Source organism: Halichoeres trimaculatus, unplaced genomic scaffold (assembly GCF_033239565.1).
Source record: "Halichoeres trimaculatus isolate MK-OKI-2021-1 unplaced genomic scaffold, fHalTri1.1 fHalTri1_scaffold_3, whole genome shotgun sequence".
Classification (NCBI taxonomy): Eukaryota; Metazoa; Chordata; class Actinopteri; order Labriformes; family Labridae; genus Halichoeres; species Halichoeres trimaculatus.
The window spans coordinates 36,992,871-37,018,921 of record NW_027437181.1 but is presented as its reverse complement, the minus strand read 5'-3'; the positions used below and the strand labels follow the sequence as shown (position 1 = coordinate 37,018,921).

At 40.0% G+C, this 26,051-nt stretch overlaps 1 protein-coding gene across 1 annotated transcript in view; it reads left to right on the top strand.

Moving 5' to 3' along the window:
• Positions 1 to 1,122: 1,122 nt before the first annotated feature.
• slc7a10a (solute carrier family 7 member 10a) overlaps positions 1,123 to 26,051 on the top strand; it is a 44,656-nt gene continuing 19,727 nt past the window's right edge. Inside the window, exons 1-3 of the mRNA XM_074666717.1 lie at positions 1,123 to 1,403; positions 13,349 to 13,553; positions 16,603 to 16,754. Coding sequence (XP_074522818.1) covers positions 1,298 to 1,403; positions 13,349 to 13,553; positions 16,603 to 16,754 — 463 coding nt within the window. The 5' untranslated portion in view covers positions 1,123 to 1,297. The remainder of the gene's footprint in view (positions 1,404 to 13,348; positions 13,554 to 16,602; positions 16,755 to 26,051) is intronic.

Here is a 26,051-nt window from a genome sequence, read left to right as displayed (position 1 = left end):
CTGTTGACCAGTGTTGAACATTCTAGCAGAAAAGTTTGAAGCTTTTCTGTCCTAGTGTAGTTAGTAATTTACATTTTTCAAATAAATAAATAAATAATAATAATAATAATAGTAAAGGAAAAAATGAAAAGAAAATCTAAATTATATCAAGTTTATGTTGTTGTTATCCTTCACATCAGTTGACTTTAAACTTGAGGTTGTAAATAAATTAGAAAAAAATTCAGAGGAATTTACAACTACCCTGACGTTTCTGTCATGTTTACATGAAATAGTTTTTAAAAAGAATCCTCAAAGTGATCTTTAAGGCTTTCAACCAGAGGAAGGGACTTTTGACAACTGACTCTGATTAAGGGTGAGTTCTGAAATTGTGATTTTAACCTAGTATTTAAAGAAATATATATGTTTTTTAATTTAAAAAATGAATAAATAAATGAACTGATAATGTTGTATTAGGTGGTAAAGATAAAGCGTAATACCTTGTCACACCAAAGTGTGCAACAAGAAAAAAACAACTTGTTAACTTGCGTTCATTCTTTCCAACAGTTTAAGCATACATATGTTTTTAGTAATGTTAGGTAAAGGGGGCTGACAGCTCTGTCACATCCAGCTCATGTTACAGCCCTGTGTTACAGCCCTGTGACACGTGCATGATAAGGTCCAACAATATTGTTTAATTTGACTTTTAGAAAAAAATATCAAACTATTGTTCAATTAAAAAGTCATTACCATGAAATTGTTGACTGTTTCCACCCAAGACAGCCAAAAAATGTAAAAAAAAAAAAAAAAAAAAAAAGCCAAAACATTTGTAATTCAAGAAAACAAACGTGCTGAAATGGGGAATTATGCAGTTTTTACAGTTAAAAATTCCCTACATGTGGCTTTATATCAGGATTATTTTTTTTAAAAAAAAGAGATATTTCCAAGATAGATGTTTTTCTCCTGACAAATACAACAATAATATATATTGAAATATATACAGATATTTTAATTTCAACATAATTTGAATGTTTGCTGAACCTGGGATTAAGAGGAAAAAGACAAACACTGCTGTTTGACAATCAAACCGCTGGTAAGACGATAAGAGCTCCTCCCTTTACCTAACGCGTTAGGTCACACCTGCCTTACAGCAGACTACCTGACACAAGGTGGTGGCGTTGGTTGTGAGTGATGCGCATGCGCTGTCCTCCTCTCATCAGTAGGATATTATAAGGGCTGCTGAGAGCACGAAGCGTGGTTCAGTCTACAGAATCTGGACCGGACCGAGGCGGGGAGGAAGCATTTTGTCAAGGCGGAGGCGATGGAGGACACAGAGGGGACGAAGAGGGATAAAAACTCCTCCAAGAACGACAGAGTCACTCTGAAGAAAGAAATTGGACTTTTGAGCGCCTGTGCCATTATCATTGGTGAGTGTTTGACAGCTTATGATCCTCCACGCTGAGTGAAAGAAGCTCGAGCCGATACGGTGTGTGCAGCTAAAGGAGAAGTTAGCCGGCTGGCTCATTAAAAGTAATGTAACATGACGAGTGCTTTGACGGCCGTGTTCAAGTTGCACAATAACGACTTACAATAGGAGTCACACACAGCGGGGATGCGGTTTTGTTCGGGTCTAGGTCTTCTGGGGAACATGTGGAGAGGTTAATTTCATGAAACAGGACTTAAAGAGTGTCTTTGCCTTAAACCGCAAAAAAGGCGCTCAGAGGGAGAGTGGCTCACACACTGCTGGTCCAGCTCTGATGTCTGGATCCAGTCCGGAGTGCTGGCTTTGTGTGGAAACTGTTGCATCAGTCGGGATGATCTGAATATGGACATGCCTACGTGGCTGGATCTTCTCATGAACTTGAAAGGCATGCAGACAAAGCACAGCCCCCATGTGGTTCTGTAAGATCACTGAGCATTATAACACAGCCCGTGATAGAGATTTCATATCTCGACTCGCTGATGGAACAAACATCAGAATTACATGCATTCATCCTTTAACTTAACACCACCCATGCGGCATTAAAAGGGGGTTTACGTCTGAAAAAGAACAGCCAAAGAGAGGAGAGATCAGTTTAATGCAGGAAGCTGCGTTGGGGCTCTCAGCTTCCTGTAAAATGATGATGTAGAGAGCGCTCAGTGACTGTGAAGGCGCGGAAATCAGCTCTCTGAAGCAGACAACTCAACAGGTTGTGCTGTATGCGCTGCTGTAATGTGACAGGCTTCCCCCAGAGCCAGCTGATAACCTGCTGCTGGACTCCTACCAAGGCTCTTTATATTCCTGGAGGCATGGAGTCATAAAGTTATTCTTGTGAGGGACAGCATGTTCTCTTGTTTTTTTCACAAGCTTTGTTTACGCTATAGATTGGTAACTTCCTTTAAATATTTCTGTCTGGATGCATAAAAAATCTCAGGTGTCAAATTAAAGGCCATGTGAGGACTTTATCTGTTCATAATTCATTGTTTAAATTGAGATTATCAGTGCCAAAACTAATACTTTCTACATGCTATTTCTCAGTATCCATGGACAAACAGACCAATGCATTTACAGCGTGAAGTCCCCATGATATCACTGATCTAGCCGCCAAAGTGAGAATCAAAATCTCTTCTTTCCTCAACCCAAAAGAATTTCTTTGTTTTTATTTTGAAGTCATAGTGGACACTATAGCTGGACTGTTATAAAGACAAAGGGACATAAGAGCAGAAGAGAGCTAAGTTATTCTGCAGTGCACTGGTCAAACTTAAGTCTATCAATAAAATGAAGAGCCAGGTTGCGTTTGCTCTGCATGGTGAGGTTGGAGTTGGTAGATGAGCTCTACCAGGACATAACCAGGACTAACGTTACATGTTATGGACATATCTTAGAGCCCCGAGATGTGAGTAACACACAACATTCTGCTCAGTTTCTGGACACTAAACCACAAAATAAGCTTGCAAAGTTTGATTGTTGTCTGGTTTCTAACAATAGCACAACAAAAATTGGGCCAGCCTGCGAGCTAGTTCAGGCAGACAACTCGAGCTGCTCTGTTATGCACATATCACACCCCACTCGACAAAACCATCTTCCAATCACATCCTCTGCCCCTCCATTTGGCGGTGTATCTGGGAATCTCCCAGAGGGAGGAGAGATTGTGTTCAGTATGTTTCTGCTCATCAGTTCTCAACGATGCTATGTAAACTTATCAACAAGGAGTGATGAGGCCGGAACCTGCACACCAAACATAAACATTTATTTGCTGCTAAATATATAATTCAGATGTGAGTTGGCTGACTGAACTACAAATAAATGCATTACCTTGTTGCTTTGCATTGTGGGAAAAGTAGTTTTTTAAAAGAAGATCTGCTCTCCTTACATTCGCCTCCTAACAAAAGGTCGCCTTGGCAAGTGTCGCGTCCTTACAACAGTGAGTGCAAGTGCTCAATAGAAACAGTCTTTATGCTGGAAAAACACTGCAATGCCACATTCTAACTCTGGGCTGATGATGATACAACAGTTCTGCAATACAGCAGGACAGCCATAGTGATAAAGATAAAGATAAAAAATTCTTTATTAATCCCAGAAGGGAAATTCATTTGGTTTGTAGCTCATCTTCCAAATATTAAAGGATTGAAGCCTCTGGTGGCTGCAGGGAGGAATGATCTTCTGTATCTCTCAGTACTGCAGCGCACAGACTTAAGTCGTCCACTGCTGCTTTTTCTCTGGTCCAGGATGGTGTGGAGTGGGTGATCAGTGTGACGAATGATGGCCCTCACTTTCTTCTGTGATACATCCCAATATCATGTTATCTGAGGAAGTTTAAATTCTCCTAGATGAACATCGCAGGAATAATGTTATTTGCATTTTTGTTAGGAGAAACCATAGATTTTTTTTTAATGTACATATGTGGGTAGTCTCCATGATGTCTTTTTCTAAAGTAGAGCTTTAGAGCCTACTGTTAGCACATGCTAATCACGTTTAGTTTCTTTTTGGGAAGTATGTGTCTTTAGAGAAATTAGTTTTCAGGTTGAAGTCGTTTTTTTGTACCAGGCATTTTTAGTTCTGCTTTAAAAACTAGCTATTTGAACTGGTGTGTATGTGTTTTCTGGTACTTCTAGAGACAGTGTAAAGCAGGAATACTTCAGCGCTCCAGCATCATTTTAGAGCACACACAGCATTGCAAGTTTCCATATCGAGAAATAAATGTATTGAGTTGAAAAACTCTGAGATTTTATATTAAAAAAATCAATATTTATTAACACTAAAACACACAAAAGTACCAAAAACTGGTACCGTTGAGTATCGATACCTATTGCTATGTACCGGGCATCGATACCAACTCAAGTGACTCGATAAAGGTCACTTGAGTTGTAGCTGTGTTCTGTGTCTTATTCTGCAGACTCTGATGAGATTTACTTTGTGTGAACAAATGCGTCATGATGATGTAAGCAGGTCATGCGTGTGCCTTAAGTCTGGCTAACATTAAAAAAGTGTGGTTCTGTGCTTGGGGGCCCTTGTTCTTGAGTACAACATGGTTTGAATGGCCAGTGTGACAGCGCCCTTGATTTCTAGTGGCTGTGGATTGCCACTTGGGGGATGCACTGTAACAGTAGTGACAAAGTAGCCATGTTTGCTGTTTTCCTTCAAACTGATTGCAATCCGTCTGATTAGAGATTGCTTTTTCACTGTTTTCATGAACTCTGTTTAAAATCACTGGATTAAGACAAGCGAAGAGTTCTTCTACCAATGTTTAAACTGACAGTCCCCATCCGTCTGGTCCAGTTGTCGTCGAACACCAGTGTCCTTACTTCAGTGTTTTTAAAGTCTCACAAAAAGTGCCATCGCCATTTTATCTTCATATTTTTGACCGTTGAGATTTACTAAATAACAAACTTTAAGCTGCCCTTCCTGATGAAATGTCTCTCCATGTGAGCCGGTTGAAATAAGTCAAGTCAAACATGCATATCTAAATAAGGATTTGCAGCTTTTCAATTTTGATTGGGCCGTTGTTTTAAGATAAGTTCATGTCTGGTCAGAGAAACATTCTATGTTGAAATGAAAACGTGAATATTTTTACACCAGTGATGAATAACTGCACAGGAGTAAGGATGGAGGTGCATTCACTTCTCAATAATTTTCCCCACTTCAGTGCACTGTGGGAAAAAAGCTGTTGAAGTGAAATGCAGAAAATGTAAAAGCATACATGTGCTTTAACTCAGTTTTTTTGATTTGTCTGGTGATTACAAGAAGCAGTGTGATTTTTGTGTGTGTTTAATCTGAATAGAGAAACACTAATTCACTGAAAACTCCTTGTGTGATACGTTGAGACAATTGAAATCACTTCTCAGCAGCATGTAAACGTTTGCTCTCAGGAAGTGTAAACCTGTAAGTTAAAGAACACTAATTGTACATTTTTTTGCGCACTAACTTAAGTCTTAGCCGTCATCAGATGCCACATGTAAGGGTTTACTGCTGAAACTGGCACTGGTATGGGAACAACTCCATTCTGAGGGCGTACTTTAATTGGATGTTCTTTGTGCCAGTAATGGGGCACCAGGAATGTGCCAGTGAACATACAGTACTGCCACAACTCCATACGTCCCGGGTTAAACCTCTGCAGGCATGATCTCTAAATGATAAGGTCTTAAACCACAAGCAGGCGGACCCCTTTAAAGTTGAGGATGATGAAATAAACCAAGATGGCTGTAAGTTAAAGACAGATGTGGGACATTGCAGCCTGCTGAAATGTGGTTTTCCACTGCAGTTTTTTACAATGTTGAGTACACTCTGTGCCTGCGGCTCACTCAGGCTCATGGTGAATGTCTGTACACTGGTAGATATGAAAGAGTTTTTCAGTGAGGAAATTAAATCTCATTTCACCTTCTGATATCCCTTTTATCCTTCTGACCATGTGTGTTGTGAAAAATACTCCAGTAGTCTAATTTGCTGGACAGAACTGATTGTGCATGGCTAGACTTTAGTTACTTTGACTGAGTACCGCTCTGACACAAGTGCTTTACAAGGTGTAATAGTGATTGTTGAACAGATCAAAGCTTTACTAACACTGTACTGGATTGATTTGAGTGCTGTTGTAAGTGTAGTTGGGCCTGAGCAGTGACACAACAAAGAGCAGGACATCTGCTAATGAGCTGAGCTGCTGCTATGTGAGCTAACGTAAGCTAGCTAACAGACCCCTAGATTATTTATCTTTTCCAAGGACATGTGTTGGAGACTGAAGGCTCTAATTTTGTGGCGCAGCGCAGGGGGCGCAAGCCTGGCGCATCCCGTGCAGTGTTAATTTTTTGCAGCGCACCGCCGTGCGCTGCCAATTTGACAATTTGGTAGACCGTCTGCTCAGAGATGGGTGTGACTGCACGCCAGGGGGAGGTGTCGGCAGATTCATGTTGGCACAGTGACAATTTCATGCCAAAGACAGTGCAGAAAGTGCGCACCCTCCACAACTGTAATTTGGTGACAGGTGCACATGTGCGCATATGTCAACAAAGCCTCAGAGGCAGGTTTCCAGAGTGTCAGACACATTTTAATGCAGTAAACAATCACAGCAATCACTATTTTAAAGCCGTTTGTCATAATGGAAAGTTAACCTGACTGCAGCTGGAAGTTTGATGCACATCTTACAATTAAACAATAAACAGCCTTAACATCTGATACTGAGTATATATCTGGTTCTCTCATTTTATTTAATTCAAAGAAAAGAGGGAGAGAAAAGACGAAGTAAAAAGAGAAAAAATAAATGTGTGTCACTCAGGATTTACCCGTGATTTCCCATATTTCTCTGTTTTAGTCTTTATTTTTAACGTGATCTAAAACGATGGAGTACATTATTGTAAGGAGGATGAGGTGGAGACACTGGGAGAGTATACAGTATATCACCAAAGGTTCTGCTATTTGGCGATGACAAACCAGGAGTGCAGGTGGATCAAAAGTATTCTGAATGGATAAGCCAGCTGTGTAACTGTCTCTTCATTTTGTACTCCTAAAACCGCCTGGTCTACGAAATTAACAAGTGACTGGGTTTGTGGTGTTTTTCTTTTAGTTTTTTTCAACTTGACATGGAAAAGAAATCTTGAAATATGTGTGATTTGCAAACAAGTCCTATTTTTTCTGCTAGATATCACTCACTCTGCTCATTCTGTTCTGGGTCATGAGTAGCTGGAGCCTATCCCAGCCATCTCAGAGCGAGATCCCTAAGACACCCTGGACTGGTCTCTAGCCAATCACAGGGCTGACACACAGAGACAGACAATCTCTTGTGTGCACATTCACACTGGCAATTTAGAACCACCAGTTTACCTGATGAGCATGTATTTGGACTGTGGAAGGAAACCAGTGTACCCCGAGAGAACATGCAAACTCCACACAGAAAGGCTCACCTTGCCTGTACCAGAATGTGAACTTGGGACCTCCTTGCTGTCAAGGAAACAGCCCTAACAACTGCCCCACTGTGCAGCCCTATCTGTGTTTTTCTCTGATGCTAAAATGAAATGTGCAATTCATATCTTTTGCCAGCTTGGCTAATACCACACTCTCTGCTAGCTATCAGTCTTTTCTTTGATTTAGATGAAGTTTTCGCAGCTCCCTTTAGATGTGTAACTGCATGTGTGTGGTACTTCTTTTGTAATACATTGAAACATTTGGTAATTGCATCAAACTGTGAAACATCAGTACTGCCTGCTAGGCAGTATATAATGCAGTGATAGTCCAGTGTACTTTATCTTTAGCCTGTTCCACTTGTCTGGTTATACTTGCATGTAGCATGTTACTGCCACACACTGAGTCAGAGTGTGTGGGCCGCCAGTGAGGTAATGAGATCAATCCTATCAGTTGTTTTGATTACAAAAAAGATTGCATTATCATGACGGTCATCGAATAATATTCCTCTTCTCCCCGTGCATTCTTAAGGAAAGTGTCTCACTAATAATATCCTCAATAATATTATTGTTCAGGTTGATCAGATCTATTCAAAACAGGGAGTAAAGCACAGTTAGAGTGAAGCCTGTGCAGCCAGAACACACACACGCACACACACACACAAATCATGAGTCATTCAGCCTACTCAAGTATCCCACACCACGCTCTAGTAAAGGTTTACTATTGGAGCTGTCAGCACACATGACTGCTGCTTTCCTCTGATACTACTGTCAATATTTGGAGCTGCTCTGAGCCAAACGTGTCAGATGACTAACATTCTTCATCTTGTGTACTCATTTCTCTCAAATGACATGTAGTTTGAAGTCTTTTTCCTCTTCACTAGCTCTTTCCTCTACTCCAACCCCCACCCGTGGACTGTGAGCCCTCAGGGGAAGACGTCTGTGACTCTCACTACCTGCCTCATGTTTACAAACTGGTGTAACGAGTTATCATGCAGGTGCCTCAGGCTTCCCTCCTCCCTGATTTGAATAAAACCTGAACTGAAGAGAACCTTGGAGATGTTTTCTCAGTTGCGTTGAAGGGAGACTGAGGGGGTCAGTAGGACTCGGATTCCGTTGTGATGCCAAACTTTGTGACATAACAAACACAACATAGGCATTATGTAACAGCTCTGCATCTCACCACGGCCTACACAATCAGATCTGACAGTGATAGATGCGCTGTTCTAACTCCTTTCGCTGCATCATTACACAGACATTCAGAGCTGCCCTAACAGGGACACTGTGATGGTGTGTGTCTCAGGCTAAACGTTGGACAGGGTCACATTTTGTCTTCTCTCAGTCCTCCAAAATAAGTAAAACATGGACGGCAGTGGAGAGAACGGTTTGTATGGACAGCTGCTTCTTGTTTTTACAGAAAGATAGGTTTTTAGTCTTTCTTTTTTTGTAAGGTGATGGTCTGAGTGCCAGGCTGGATTTGAACCCAGACCGTAGTTTTTTATTAGAGGCTGTCTTAAGGCGAGCTGAGCTATTAGGGAACCAGTTTGAGAGACAGAGGCAGACTCTCATTGAGCATTGTTTCATCTTAACAACTACAAAAAGTTCAGTCCAGAGATTATAGTTGTCTTTTTTTTCTTTTTCTTTTTAGGTTTTTATATTTGTTTTTTTGCTGGAAAAGACATTTTCATATATAGATAGGGGTGTAACGGTACACAAAAATCATGGTGCGGTACGTACCTTGGTTTTAGGGTCATGGTTCGGTACATTTTCGGTACAGTATGGAACAAGGCAAAACCATTTGCTTGTTTAGCATGTTTATTAAACCAAAAACTTGCCATTATACAGCGAGGGGGGAGGCTCTTCAAGCTCCAGTTGGTCGTTAGCAGCAGCCATGATGCACAATTCAGACACAAGCTCCTGTGGCTACAGAAGCTCTTTGATGTTCATCTTCTGATTGGCTCACCATGAGACATCACGTCCACATGATATGCACATGATCGCAAAGCACGAATCACAGACCACTTTCCTCATGAATATTAAAACGCCTTCCCTGCTCAGCCAATCATAGACGAGTACTCACGTGAATATTAAAGAGCCACGTGCAGCGGCTAACGTAAGCTTACTGTACTCATTCGAATACAGCACTGTGTCGAACCGAACGGCCTTATGGGGCGGTTCAACACAGATACATGTACCATTACATCCCTATATATAGACATTTCTTATACAAAGTCCTTTTCCAGTCTTTTATACTTACTTACATTTACATTTACATTAGGTCTCTTAGGAGGGTTACTGATAGTGGGATCAGACAAAGCCTGCTCTTATTGGGGTAACAAACTCAATCCACTTATTCCAGATGAGATCAAGTTTGTCTTTTTGAATTCTTAGATTGTAGGTGGTAGGCTTTTTTTCAGTGTTGGCTGGTTTGGCATAGAACAACTATGTGAAATGAGCTCATAAGAGCCATATTTAAATTCTGAAATTTACCATCAGTAAAGTGCAAAGAAACACTAACAGCCTAAAGCAAAAAAATCAAACTTTAAATGATCAAATTGATTATTGAAATGACCATGCACATCGATGCAATACTGCTAAGAGCAGGAGAGACACACCTGTTAATACAATCATTTACTAGGGTTTCCAAATACTTAGAACTGTGGAGCTGTCTAAACAAGTCACTAGGGATGGGCACCTTGCACATTTGAAACGATACTGTACCGATGCCCGGTACCTGGTAATCGGTACTGGTACTCATCGGTACCTATTTTCGGTACTTTTTTTTTAGCTGTATGTGGTTAAATATATCAATTTGTCTAATAATGAAATATATATATATATTTTTCAATTTAACATATTTCTTCTTCAATATATAACCTTGCAATGCTGTATTCAAGTCCAGCATGGAAAATTGCCTGCTCTTCCACTCCTTCACAGTCACAGGGATGCACTTAGGTACCTAAACATGGTACCTTTTGATTTCATGTGAATCGGAACCCGGTACTTTTGACAGAATTCGGTCGGTACCTTTAAAAGTACCTAACTCGGTACCCATCCCTACAATTAACAGTAGGTGGAAAAAGTGGTGTGCTTCACCATGAATGAATGAACGTTGGCATATCAAAGTTTAGACCCTGGATATAAGAGCAGCTCACATTTATACAGGTGTTCCACGGACAAAAAACATCTTTCTGTCAGACTGAAGTGGTTATTTGAGTTCGGTATTTTTCCCACTGGTCTTGTTAATGTTTCTCCATATGCTGGACAACTGCATCCAGCTCACACCATGTTTGGTTCTGCCTATTAATCTTTTTAAATATTAGTTGGGTAGTCAAGTTTTCTTAGAACTAATTTTATATTTCTGTAAGTCCGTCGAAGCTCATAACTGTAAGCCATTTTTCCTCACCTGTGCCATGAATATTTCTGTTTTCTTTATGCTTATAGCTTGCCAACTCCAAAGATAACACCATGTGGCATACTTGTGGCCTGCGGGGGCAGACTCAGAGGTGCAGTGTCAACTCCCAAAATGGGTATTGTCAGAGAATTAGAAACAAAAACAACAGAATAAAAAAAATTGTCTTGCTTGCATGAAGGTGCTGGCAGACGTGTCGTGGTATCATGCCCGCTCATGCAGTTCATTGGAAATATTTCTGTGCAAGCTTTCTTTAGTTGTACTTTTAAGATTTAAATTTTATAAAATCAATACTTGCTTGGGATTAATTGAGAAGTGTTATATATTTTTAGAATAATTGATGTAATCTAGCATTCCAACCTAGTTACATGCTGTGTTCAGGGTTGAAGTATGTTTATCTAGCAGACAGAAGGTTAGCTTCTGTCTCCAGCTTGTGTCTGTGAGGTCTCTCCGACCCTGAGTAAACTTCTACCCAGTCTCCTAGCTCCATGCTCTGATTCAACAGTCACACACTTTGATAGCACATCTCTCTGAAAACTGACACCAGCTGTGGGTTGAGACAGTGGTGTCAGTCATGTTTTTTGGCCAATTACTCTCAGGTGTTTAGTTTAACTCAACCTCTGGTAGGCGTAGCAATGACTGTTATAAAATTGTATTGCTCCCGGATATCAGGGCTCATTCTTTTGGGACCAGCGCTGTAAACCTTACCTGTGACCAGAATAAATGCTGAACTGAGAAATGGATCCTCTTCGTGTGATCTGAGGGAGTTGTTCGACTAAAGAAGCTGGTAGATGTCATTACGGTAGTACATTTTTCACAACAACCAGTTATCTTATCTTTCTGTCGGGGGGTTATCACAGTCATTACAGGTTTCCCATAACTCCTGTAAACAATGAACAATGGCAAAAAAGGGCTGCTAGTTTTTGCTCTCTCCTCTATAAACCTAGTGTGCCGGAGGTGAAAAATTCTGATAGTAATACAGAAAATAAGAGGAAATGTGAATGTTTACTTTGTAAGTTGATTTAATGTTTGCACCCCTGAATTTTAACTTAGGGGGCACTGTGCTCCCAGTAAAAAGTTAATTTGGAGCTCATTAGATGAGCGCTGATAGTGAATCCTGGTTATGTCCTAACGTTAGACTTTGAGGACCCAGAGAACCAGACTGTGAGTAACACCAACAGATAGTCTGCTCACCTACTGAACACTAAACTACTACTGAATTTACAGAGTTTGACTGTTGACACGTTTCAACAATAGCTCTTTGTATCTGCATTTAAATACATCACCTCCTAATTTTGCATCCTGGGAAAAGTTGTCCTGTACAAAGAAAAGTAAAGTTGAAAAAATGATCAGTTCTTCATTCATTTGCTTCGAATCAAACTCACGCCTTGGTTAGAGTCACAGTTTCATGTCAGTAGGAGCAAATGCTTATGTGAAACAGAATCTTTATCCTGGAAAAACACTAGCTTTTTTATAGATAGTCCTCATAGCCAGTTTAAATAAGTAGATGAGAACTGAGTGGTCACAAAGAAGCAAACATTAATTCAAAGTAAGCACTGTTCGCCTTTGACTGCTCTTGATAGAACTTATTACATCTCTTATGTTTCATGGCAGCAGGGGGATATTTTGTCTCACTGCCAATGTTTCCCAGGCACCAAAAACACCTGTGTGGCTTGTCAGGTATCATACTCGTAGCAAGATGAGACACAAGACCCAGTAACTTTTTGAATTTAAAGACTGAAATTATTTAACTTTTACTCAAGATTCTAACTTACTGAGATACACCCACTTGCATTTGAATACCTTTATAATTTTCTAATAAAAGATCCTTGCACAAGGTCTCTCTCTGTCTCACTCCATTTTGAATATACACGAGACAGAAAATAATGAAGGGATGATGGGACAACAACCTAAGAGCTTGTATTTTATAAGATGGAGATACATGGAACATTTTCACTGTTGACTTTTTATTTATTCCTGTAATATACTTTCATATCTAGTGGAAGCTTCTATTTTGTCCTTTCAATATAAAAGCACACTTCGCAAAGAGGAAATACAGTCATACAGGCAAGAGATGGACAAGGCGGTAAAAAAGCAAAATAATAGCATCTCAAATAAAGTTTAAAGGTGGTGTTAAAAAGTTTAAAGATGACTCATTTGAGAATACGCTGAAAAATAGACGTCTTACCAGCAAAGGACTAAAACACAAGGAAAATATTTTGGAGAGACAGAGCACACATTGATCTGCCAAACTTGGTTAATGAATCTGTTCATGTCTGTTGAGCTATTTCTACAGATGCTTAATGCAAAAAGTTTAGTTTAACTTTTGTAAGGAGGAGAGGTTTAGGTTTTGAAAAAGATCTGAGGCACACAGAGAGTTTAAATGATCAGGTAATCTCTTGATTATATTCAACCTTTCTAGTTGAAAGAAAAGTATGTGGAAACCGATCCCTCATGATTTAACTGTATTGTTGTATCAAGCCTCCTGGGAGTTCTCAGCTGTTTCGTTTCTTTTTTTTTTGTCTAATCAGAAACTGTTTGTGTGTCTCTGAATGACACTTTAACCAGGTTAATCCTTCCTCTTCTCTTCAGGGAACATCATTGGCTCTGGGATCTTCATCTCACCTAAAGGAGTGTTGGAGCATGCCGGCTCAGTGGGACTGTCACTCATCGTCTGGGTGTGTGGAGGGGGGATCTGTGCGCTTGGGTCCATGTGCTACGCTGAACTGGGCGTCACCATCCCAAAGTCTGGAGGAGACTATTCATATGTGACAGAAATCTTTGGAGGGCTTGTGGGGTGAGTTTTTATTCCTGTGTATCACAAAGCAGCTTGGTTGTGACTCAGTTCCCAGCCACTGTACGCACTCTGTAAGGAGTTTACTGAAATAGTTCAGGGTCTGTACACAACAGTGGTTTAGTAGGTCTGCCTGTCTGTACTCAGTCAGCTCCAAAAGTCTTGTGACTTTCCTTTGGTCATGTGACATGCCAGCTGATCACGGAGCAGAACTGTAAGCCTGAGAAGGTCAAACGTGCCTGACACTGAGCGGACCTGTGAGGGCTCAAGTTAAGTCCTGTGTGGTCTATGCTCAGTCATTAAGGAAGCAAAGAGAAGCAAAATAAATGTAAGTTCAGAGCTGATCCTCAGGCTTGACCCCCATTCCAGTCTCAAAAGAGGTCACAGCCATTTAACAGTCGTTCTGACGCTTTGATTTGGAGAGTCAGAAATAAAGTCGTCTCAATCCTATGCGGCTGCAGCTAACTATTATTTTGGTAATCGATTACTCTGACAATTATATTTACGTTTAATCAATGAATCTGGGAAAAAAAAGAACATGGATGTATTGTCACTTAAAGAATCAACAGTTTGGGCAAAATTACAGAAAATATATTGTTGTGTCATCAGATGAAGAACTTAGTGGGCCAAAAAGGCATTTAAATAAAAATGTGCCCTCAGTCTTTTCACCTGCAGGCCAAACACTACACTCCCTCTGCCCTACCACTATCTGTAGCAGCTAACGCTAATGCTAACCTTAGTTTAATGCACTCCTTGTGGTTTTCAAACGGGGTAAGGATTTTATAAAAAGACAAAACAAGTCTTAAAAGACTTACCACACAATTTACATCATATTGAAGGACGATTGTCTGTGGGAGCTTGCTGTTGAGCTCCCCGGCTCGTCATTGATGAGTTCAACATGCTTGTGTGTTTGATTTGATTTGATTTATTTAGGATCCACCATTAGTTACAGCAAATATGCAGTAGCTATTCTTCCTGGGGTCCACAAATTAAACTTACAACAAAAAATATCCTCTTTTTAAGCATGCCTATATACACTACACTCACAACATTCACACAGTCCACTCATACAGTAGCTCTATAATCCACCACTTGATTGCAGAAATTAACCAATACATGTTTACAAGTTAATAAAAGAAAACAAAAAAGAAGAGACAACCACAGAACTCTTCTAACCTTTTGAGACAACAGCAAAAAATCCATGTCATTAGTGAAAAATAGTTCATATTATTATCTTTCAGGTAAGCCATATGTAAACAAATACATCTTCAATTTCTTGTTGAAGCAACTTCTATTACTGTCTGAAATTAAAAAGTTGGGTAGTAAATTCCATGCCACCATTGCTCTGTAGAGAACTGAACCTTTTATCACATTTGTCCTGCACGGAGGAAGCCTGAGTCTCCCATCCAATGCCTGCCTAGTACAGTACATACGTTCATTAGAGAAGAATGTTAATCTATTATAGAGCACTTCGGGAATTTTATTTATAATAACTTTCTTTATAAATTTGCTTGTGTGTTAAGAGCTGGATTATTGTAGGCGTACTGCCGTGCCATCCAAGTAATTTTTTATACTATTTTCATACATTGCAATTAACATGCTGTGTGCTTTTATTCAGTGTGACATACTCCCAAACTCTGGCATTTTTTTGACAAACTGCTTCTCCGGCTCTGCCATTATTCATTATTCATCGATTATCGCAATCGCAATCGCAATCGCAATGTCAGCACATGCAATTCAGATTTTTCTCAGTGATAACCAAGCAAGTCTGTAGACTCATCATGACACAACTTTTTTATTAAATCGCAAGCACAATCGCAATCGCAATATTGTCCACCTAATCGCAAATCGCACCTTTTCCCCAAATCGTACAGCACTACACTCTATATACAGTCTGTCATGTGCACTTACATGGTCTGTAGAATAAAAGAAAGAGGTAAAGGTTACCATAAATTAGACATGTCATGAGTTGAGTAATCTGCCTGCATTTGGCTCTCGGAGGGGTGAATCTCTGCTCCTGCATGATTCTGTTTTAATCTGTTTTGCACATTTTAATACTTATGATTTTATTTTATTTAAATGTAAAAAATGATAAATCTTTGTGTCCTTACCTGTTGATGCGCATTTTGCTGGCACTTTAACCATGTTCATGATTTACAGCTAAATACATTCCTTTTTGTTGGCAGCTGATGATGCAACAATTTAAGACTTCTTAACATTTGCCAGGAGTAACTGGCTCTCTTATACTCAAATCCTCCTGCCACAGATATCAGGCTGCAGGAGCAGCAAACTTAAAGTCTTTTTCTCCATTTCCCTCAGAGATTAGAAAACACAAGTTTATATTTTGGCTATAGCTTGGAACTAGTGTTGTTACTTTGTGTCTGTGCTCATATGGTATCAACTCCTTTAAGTGTATGTGAAAATAAAGCCCACAACTCTGACTATGACATTTTACAACAAAGGCTCATCCTCTGACAAACTGTCAACTCACTCAAAACTCTGCAAACACTCCACAACACCTGACATAACAGCAAGAGTTTGTTGCCACATTTTATCCTCTTAAAAGCTGCCATGCATACCTGAGTATCTGTCTTGATTTGACCCACTGACATTTCCAGTTAAAACATGACACACTGCTGAAATCACAAACTCAGCATGCACAGTGGTTAGCGCGTGCTGTTTTGTTTAAGAGGTGTGGTTCCTGTGCGGTTTCCAGAAAGAGGAAGAGTGTGAAGTTTATATTAAGAAACAAAAAAAGGAGCACCTTGACATGTTTCTTGTCTCATGTCAACACAACACGCCGTGTGCTGTAGTGTGGTGTGGTTGGATACTCCACATATTGTTTATAGCAGCCCAAGCCTGTAGAAGAGAACTACAGAAAACATGAGTGTAACTACCATCCAGAGTGCCAGATCAGCAGAGGTGAAGAAATGCCAGGTCTTATCATGTGATGATAAACACCAACAATACAGTGTTAGCAGATTTCTGTTAGTTGCATGAGAAGGACTGCATTCTCTCACATAACATCTGCCATGTTTCTTCTGCCCTGTAGTTTCCTGTTGTTATGGAGCGCCGTTCTCATCATGTATCCCACCACGCTGGCTGTCATCGCTCTCACCTTCGCTAACTACGTCCTGCAGCCGGCCTTCCCAGAATGCCTGCCCCCGTACATCGCTACCAGACTCCTGGCCACCATCTGTATCTGTGAGTCACAAGCACCCTTTAAAGCTCTGATTCATGGCTTAGTTTGTTGTTCTGAACGTGTGCTGTGCCCCTGAAACTCACCCAGAGATCTCTTGAGAATCAGTTTCTCACTTTTTCCTTCCTGATTTTTATGGCCAAATCAGGAGTTAGGGCAGGGTGACCCCTGCATCTGATCTCAAGCACATGGTACTTTTATTGGTTAAGACATTAAAGAATAAATCACTCTGTGTCCTGTGCAGTGGAGGATGTTTCTATAGGATAAAGGCAAGGAGACTCTTATTGCTTCATTTCATTAGTAGTAAAGGCTGAAGCCAAACAGTGACTCATCAAACTGGAATTGAAAGCAGCAGCACTTGGCAGGACTTCCTTCCTATAATGTTTCTGAAATGCATTCAGTCATCCTGCACCATTACAACACAGCAGTCCTCACAGGGAACGTGTTCAGATCTGAAAAAAACACTCTGGTTTATTTTTGGCCCTGAGGTTCCAAGAGGAAAAGAGTTGTATCACAGAGTTTGTAGCAGAATCTGAAAATTGATCCTTATCTTGCGTAACATTGCATAAAATAAAGAGGAAGACTCTCTCTCTCTGAGAGTGTTTACAATCACGACTGTGTTGACTTCACCACAAACTGTCAGATATCATCATAGACTCTTTACTGAGCGCAGGTAAAAAACAATCAAAGGTTGAAGATTGCTATTTTCTGCTCAGCAAAAGGGGAACTAGTAGATTCAATGAATAATTGATATCAGGCCTGAAACACCAGTCATACATTGTGGCCAATAAGGCCGCCACAAACAATTATTTTCATAGTCAACTAATCTATCCGTTAATTTTTCAATTAGACGACTAAAAACAATTATTTTATGTTTCAACCTAATTTGGCCTCATTTTTTATCAGTGGCTGCAGAGTGCACACCTTTAAAATCCAACCTGTGTAACTCACCCCATGGTGATCTATGCTGACGTTATATTTCCTTCCTTAAAGGCAGGGTTGGCAGTCCTGAAAAACTAGCATGAATTTAAATGTAGCATCTCGTCAGGACTCCTCCTAGCCCCTCCTCCCCCTCCCCTTGGAGCTCCTCCAAAGCAACACACCTGCTCACATGCACGAGCGGCGCTGATTCGCAACTATGATTGTGAATGACTAAAAGATGTTTTTCACTACGTAGAGCCATGTCTCATGTAGAGGTAAGGAAACACCAAAACGTTAAAACGTAAAGCTAAAAAAACAATAAACAAACCTGGCTTTTGTCAGTACTCGCGACTGTCATGTTAGAATCGTCCACTTTTACCTGTGACATGATATCAGGAGTAAAGCTATAATACAAACAGTACATGTACATTTTCTCTAGGAGTTACCAAATATCACAGTTTTTTTTTTTGCTTGTCAGAGCCCCTGTGGTGAGAGTTTATCAGACTCTGATCCGAGCTACAGCCCAGAGCAAAGTACCTCATCGGGTCAGAGGGGACATGCCCGAGGTCGAGCGAGAGGGGCAGTAGTTAGAGGCAGGGGAACGGAGCAAGAAAAAGAAAGGCTCTGTCTTTCTTATCTTGCTCTGTTTAGCTGGAGGAGCGGCAACGGGCAATCGAGGTATAGGTTGCTTTTCCACCATTCTGCAGCGCTGCTCCTTCCTTCTCAGCTTGGCCACGTGCACTGAATCATGTGCACGGCAGTGAAATGTACGCGCAGGAGGCGGGCAGAACGGCCACGGAATTTGATTGGTTTACAACCAAGGTGTCCCTGGAAGACGATTGGTTGGTGTTTTCCCTGTTTTACTCCTGCTGTAGATAGCGGATATTTTCCGCTCTACTTTAAGAACACATCATGTAGTACATATAGATAATTTTAACCAGCATAACAAAAAGTGTATCTAAATCAAACTACCAATTATACCTTTAAGTGTTCATTTCATTATGACACCAGAATGACTCAAATAGACCATATAGATGCAGAGATATACTCAATATAGATCATGATCCTGTGTTCAGTCATGTTGAATGATTTGTGGCTGTTTTCTGAGTTTTCTCACATTTGAATGAGATGGTCTGTTTGAACTTCAAATGCTGTTTAAAAAATTGGAAATGAGTCACATAAATGAGAAACCACACCCAAGATGCTTTATCAAAAAAAATAGTGAAGGTGGGTTTGTAAACTTACTCACAGAAAGAGTAAAGAAGTCCCAGAATACTTAAACTAAGTTCACAGTTACTGCTGCTTTAAAGTCCTGTTTTGAAACAGTATCACTGTTATTTATTTGCCTGTTCATAACCTTTAACTCAAAATGGGATTATCTATGCAAAAATTAGTTATTTCTAAATGCTGTTTCTCAGTTTTTGTGGTCAGGTTGGACTTTCCCGGGGGAACACAAATCCATTTTTGGTATGTAGACAGAAAGTCCCCTTGACATCACCAACATGGCTGAGAAAGTTTAGCTGTGAGAAGACAGTTTTTTTTTCTTCTCAGCTGAAAAATGAATTGTTGGATTCATTTTGTAGTAATGGTGGACAGAGGAGCTAAACTTTTTAGAAGAAAAAGAAGGTCAGAACAGGAGGATGCTGAACAGGAGAGTGATAGAGCACGGGCTAAAACACGGGTTAAACCGTTTGTGATCAGGGTCATTTCAACCCACATGCATCTGTTATTCTGCAGTGGTCTGTTCAAACTTGAGAGTCTTGTTTTCATGTATCAAACAACAGCTCTATGGTCCCGTAGGTGAAAAGGCTCATGGGAAACTGAGTCTTTAACCCAGAAAATTTCCAGAGTCTAGCCAAAGGTGTCTGCAATCAATGTCAAACAGTCGTCACAGCACCTTTAAATAAAGATTTATCACCGTCAGTGGGCTGGATGTGGAAAATGATAACAAACAAACAAAACAGTCTCCGTTATTAAAGAAAAACAACATTAGCACTGGAACTGGCTATGGGCTGAAATGTTGATTTTACAAGGAGTAACTTATGTAAAGAAGGGCTTAAACACTTTAGCTTAAACCAAAGGTCTCACTGATGACTGTGATGGTGGGGAGGTTTCTCAGCTTTGACATTAAAGAGAAGTTCATGTAAACTGATCCTAGGAGTGTTGATAGAGTTGTTCGTCATAGGTCTTGTGGGTTGTCTCGTTTACACACCTGTTAGACACTTGTTGCTCTTGTGGTGTCTGGGCCTCTGTCATTGTGACATCATGATTCACGGTATCACACTTCAGACACTCTGTTGCTTTACACACACAGGTCATCTGACTGTATGACCCAGAATAACTCCCAGTGAGGTAAACATCAGAGGACAACTGCTTTTCTTAGATCAGCGTAACAGACAACTGAGCCTCGTGTCAGGGCATAAATCCCTTCACTCAGACAAACGTTAGATATGCTTGTAGTGATGGAGGAATACTGAATACATGCTGAGAACTGTCAAATTAAAAAAGTAGAATGGATGTGACTGATCTGTTTGTAAAGCAGAACAAGCAAGAGCACAACTTGATGAGAAACTTACTTTTTCATTGTTTTTTGATGGCTGTGTTTTATCACAGGCCTGAGGCTAATCTAAATCTGTGATAGCTCGCTGTTTGTTCTGCTTGTCGTTGTCATTTTCTAACTTCTGATGAGGCGCTGGGCTCCATTTCCAGCCTCTTATCTGATCCTCCCTTCTCCCTTTGAAGTCTTATAGTAGTGTGATGTGTGTTTAAATAGCCATTGGCATTAGCAGCTTGTGCGTGTGTCTGGACGTCAGGCTAGCCAGTTTGTTCTTGTCTGAGCCGGACGGAGAAGCAGAGGAGCAGACGGAGAGGTATGAAGAGTATCTGAGTGCATGTGTCAGGCTGCAGCACACTGCTGCGGCTGCTGCTGCTGGACCTGCACTATTTTTGGTGTCAGAATGCTACAACTGCTGTGTGTTCAGGCCAGGAGCCCCCAGTCAAAGTGTGTGTATGTGTGTGTGCACGTGTTTGTGTGTCAGACTGCATAATGGTGCCAGCCTTTGTGGACGCCGCTAATGAGTGGGTGTGTCTACGCCATTGTGCATTGTTTCACTGTGGTTACGGTGACGCTCCTGACACTGAGCACCATGGAAACAGGAAATGGGCAGGACACCTTGCACATCAATGATGAGAGATCCCATTGGGTGGCTGTTTGATGTTTCCATTGGCTGCCTGGCACCCCCTTTCCATCCTCTTTTCTCATTCAAAACACAGCAGAAAGTAGACACCGAACTCTGATGAGCTCTTTCATCTAAAACTTGTTTCCCTTTTTCTTAAAAAATGATTTAATTTTAGTCTTTTCTAAGAGGGACAACAGTGGATGTTGTAGGACACTGGGCAGGGAGAGTGAGGACTGGAATGTTGCCTCTGCACATACGGTGATGATTTAACCTCTGAGCTAAAGTAGCAGCTCTGTCATCAGTAGATGAAGAAGAAGAAAACCGTTTGACACCAGGCTGGGATGGAGGGCTGAGTCCATACCCGTCTTCCCTTTCCAAAAAGCCTGAACACAGTTAAAGGGTTACAGAAGAAGGCAGAGGGCATCAGAGGTGTGCAATCTACAGTTTTGGATTATAAACCCAGAGAATTAAAACCAGTTGCCTACCTTGTCCTATCAAAGTATTCCTCAATCATTTTTTATGCTAATGGTTGATATCTATGGTAGGATTATCAGTTAGCACTAAGTGTTCCCATTTGACAGTAATCCAAAATTATTGCACCATTAAAAAACAGACAGTTGCTGAATTGAGTCTATTTTAATGAGCAACAACTCAAAGCACTTTCTGTGTAGTGTACTTGTTAATTCAGATTTTTTTTTACTTGAAACAAATGTTCACACCTGCAAATAAATGTCCACATTTAGTTTTTTTTTTCCTGTAGAACAAAAATGCAGCTTTGTATCTGTTTGCTCACAGCTGTGAGCACTCAAAGGTGTTTCTAGCTCAGAGTTTGGGAAATTAAATCACTCTCAGGTTCCAACAAGCAGCTTTAACTAATCTCTTTTAAAATTCTGAATAAAAATCCAGTTTCTGCTGAAACACACTTTGTTGACAGCAGTGTTCTGGTTTCAGTCCATACCTTAGATTTTTCAACTGCTTTTGTTTCACAGAGAAATCCAAAAGACAGCAAAGTGATGGAACTTATGACTCATCGTGCAACATGGAACTGCTCTGAAGCCACCTACCCCTGATTTAGCTTTGATCAGTCTACTGGAAAAATGATTTGTATGAAAGTTCAAAAGTTGCTGGTCCTATTTATGAATGATAAAAACAGGAACATTAAACGTCTCCTAACTAGTTGTATTGAAATGCTTCCCCTCCTAAACTGAAACTTTTCAAAGTAAAATGAATGTTCAGTAACAAGATCTGGGTTTTCAGGAATCAGACTCAGGAATCAGGAATACTTTATTAATCTGGGGGGAGGGATTTGGTATTACCATTGCTCTTCACGTAATACAGCAGTTGGAAAATAAGTTGTCATAGGGTTATTAGAAAAAGTGTTAAGTATACAATAAAATAAGCAACTAGAAAGCAATCAGAGAGTGCAGACCTCCACCAAGCATATTGTGATTGTCATGCAACACTTGAGTCCTACTTTAATGTTATACTCCCTTTCAGCAGACTGTCTGCTACAATTTGGTGTTAGTTGCAGGTTTGTACGATAATTTGTAGGGATGCACGATATTGGATTTTTGCCGATATCCGATATGCCGATATATCGGAACCCCTTTTGGCCGATACCAATACCGATAATCACAAGTTTGTTTGTTATTTTCACTTTAAAGAAAGCTAAGTCTATCCTGTACTGGAATTTATATGTTACTCTAATTGTGACGGTCTTATTTGTTTAAGAAACAAACATAAAACAAGACAAAAAAACATTTGATTTTACCATAAATAAGAAATGTATTATTTTTTCAAACTCAAGACATTCAGTATTGAAATACAGAAAAATAATTTCTTTAGATCACATAAACTTTAAATGTACAATGCATTTTTAAACATGACCAAGTTGCATTTGATTATTTTAGAGCTACTGTAACAACCTGGTGACAGACACAGAGCTCTGCAGTGCAAATAAATGAAGTGCTACATTTTATTTAAGGAGCTTATTTTTCAGATGGAAAATAATAATAATGCTAACTGAATAGCACTTTATCAGCTGTGACTATCGGCAGAAATTTTCATATCTGCCGATACCGATTAACGTGTTTTTAAGCTTTTATCAGCCGATACCGATATTGTGCCGATAATATCGTGCATCCCTAATAATTTGTTTCCTGACAGTGTTGAAAATTATGATGATCCAGTACATATTTCATATTCTGGATCTAAGTATCTAGAATATTTCCAGGATCTGGATCCTACTTTAACATCTGTCAGAAATTACCATGACCTTGTCTTGTATTGTTTTGCAAAGCAATCCGACCACTTATTGTGGAGTTATATACACAAAGATCAAAAATCCTTTAAAAAAAATCCTCAATCCAGATGGTGATCTGGATCACCTCCAAAATTTAATCACTTATTCCTTATTTCCTTAAGATATGTTGGTAACTTTTTTTAGTTATGTTGTTCACAGAGAAACAGACAGACAGAAAGACAAACTCTCCCAAAAACATAACCTCTTTGGCAGAGGTAGTAAAGTATCAGCAAGTAGCAACTGTACACTGGATTAGTGCCTGTGTCTACGTCAGACTTTCTCTGACAAAACCTGAGTTGGTGTTTGCCTTTGATCTCCAAATGTCTCTTCTCAGATAGATTGGCATGCAATCCTTTAACTCCTGTGATCTGCAAAATAGTGACTGTAAGGTTACTGAAAAGATTGATGAAGCTGTTAGGAAAGAAAGAACCAAAATTCATGCACCATTCAGCAAATCTCAGAAGTTTTTCCACCCTCGAGTCACATCGACACAACATATTAATTTCTCACAAAGCCTCTAAACCAGAGTTTGAGGTAAGCAGTAACTCAGCTCACAACCCTCAAAGACCCTGAAGAGCATCAGAGAGACTGTTTGCTTCATTCACTGTTTCACCAGTTTTAACAGTCACAAGGTGCTTTTATTTTGTAGGAGGGGAAACCTGAACTGGTAATTTTGCTCTGGGAAAAAAATGCTGTGACAGAGGAAAAGTAGAGGTAGAGTTTGAAACGTGGTTTGTGAAATCTGTTACACTCCTTCACTCTTCTGCCCTGGCAAACTTAAAAAGCAGGTTATCTTGGGTGATATTTGTGACTTTTTCTTCCATCCAAATGGATTTAACAAGCTCAAAAAGTGAGAAGTCACTTCAGGAGAAAACACTTGGAGTGTCTTGGCTGTAGGCTTCAAATTACAGGAGTTTTCCGTTGCTCGGCTCACTGTTTTCCTCAAACACTCAGTGAGATTATCTGGATTTAGAGCTGTTCTGCTCTGCTGAGTCTTACTGAGGCTGCTGTTATTTCAACTCAACTTCTCTTGGTGAAAGTTTCATGAATTTAAGTCAGCGTGTGCACATTCCTCCTCCCCTCACCCAAAAAAGTAAAGCATGAGATTGATAAGGACTCCAACCAGGTGTGTGTGTATATGTGTGAGTGTTAATGTGTGTGCCATACAGGTCCAGGTCAGGGGTTCTAATAATAGGACCATCGGACAGCTCAGGAAAGCACCTTCATGTGGCTTGTTCACACAATCACTCTTATTCCACTTTATTCTTTATCCATTAATTTTAACTAAGGTAAACATAGATCACCCTTCATTTAAATTCATTCATTTTTCCTTAAATTTGGTGGTGTAATCAGAAACTGAGGTTCTTCATTTTAGTGCTGCAGGAACTAAAATTTAGTCAACACTTGTGTTTTTCTCCATCAGGGGAGGGACTCAGTCAAAGAACAAAGGAAAAACAGTGCAGGCAGGAGCTTCAGCCAATCAGGAGCCAGATTTATGAACAATGTTTATGCACAGAGGGCCATGCATATCACTGCCTGCAGCAAAACTGGTTTTGTAGAGGAATGTGAGCCCCTCACTTGTATTTCAGACTACATATAAACAAGGTTCACGCTGAGAGCTGCAGCTGATTTAAAAAGGGGATCACAAACTCAGCTTCACTGAATGTGTTCTGGTTACGCTATGAAGTTTTTCATAGAAAGTCAAATGTCTAATACTTGCTACACTTAATTTTTGGTTTTTTTTACAGGTTATAAATTGATATTGATTTGAGCCATTGTCTTTCCTCGTGGCTATAAAACAGAAGGTGTGTCCATCCTGTTAAAATAGTTTTCTTCAAAATCTTATTTTCACAGCAGAACCAAACATGTTTGCAGTTCGTCTGGATAGCTCAACTCTCTGTAAGTAGGTTAGTTTATATTCTTTATGACTTACTTGTCTGGAGCATAATGTACAGCAGATTTTAGGTAACCAGGCATCATTAGGGGTAGGGATGTCAAAGACCAATCCGATGTTTCAGTACTGAATATCTGCTGTTAGCATGTCCCCATCTCAGACTATGTATAATATGGACGTAGTCTCTGCAATGAAGACTACATAAATGGATATGATGTGGGCTTTGAGCTTTCTTTCTAACAGCTATAGGGCGCCTGTTGGTCACGTGAGCTGAACTGCACCTCTGATTGGACAAACTCATGATCATAAAATCTTCTGAACCACTGAGTTACAAAAAAATTCACCCCCATACAGTGGGTGCTTTTAGCGAAAGGAAGACCTGAGCTGTTTTTTGAACCAGCTTAAAAACAGATTTGCAGAGGCTGAATCCCTTTTATATTTAGTGCCTTAAATTGGCATATTAAAATGTGATCTAATTCCTAATGGACCTCTGGGTAAGTAAGACAAAAGTCAGAATGAGTCCAGTCTGAGTGGTGCCTCTGTAGATGGAGCAGCACAAAGAATGGGGTAAGAGTAAGTACTTAGGCTGTGCACAAATTATTTCAATGTGGTTGAATGATTTCAATTAAATGTTGGCAGTCTTAGACGTACTAAGATTTCCTGGGCATGTTGGGCCTATTATTGAATTTATTGGAGTTTGAACAAAACTCTCTCATTGCTTTATTGAGGGATGGTGGTCAGTCAGCAGACCGGCAGTGTGTGGATGAAAAATCAGAGAAGCTGGAAGTGTAAGGAGAATAACCCGGTCTGAAGAGCTCATTTTGCTCCAACTGGTCTGATCCCATCACCTTTTTTTTTGTTCTGGTAAAAATCACATATGGATGCTTCCTGCTTATCCTCAGCATGTTTATTTTAGTTGACTCATCTTTGATGAGACTTTAACTTTGTGTATATAAGCCGTTCAAAGAGCTGCATTAGTTTTGGGGTTATTTGTGATGTTATTCAT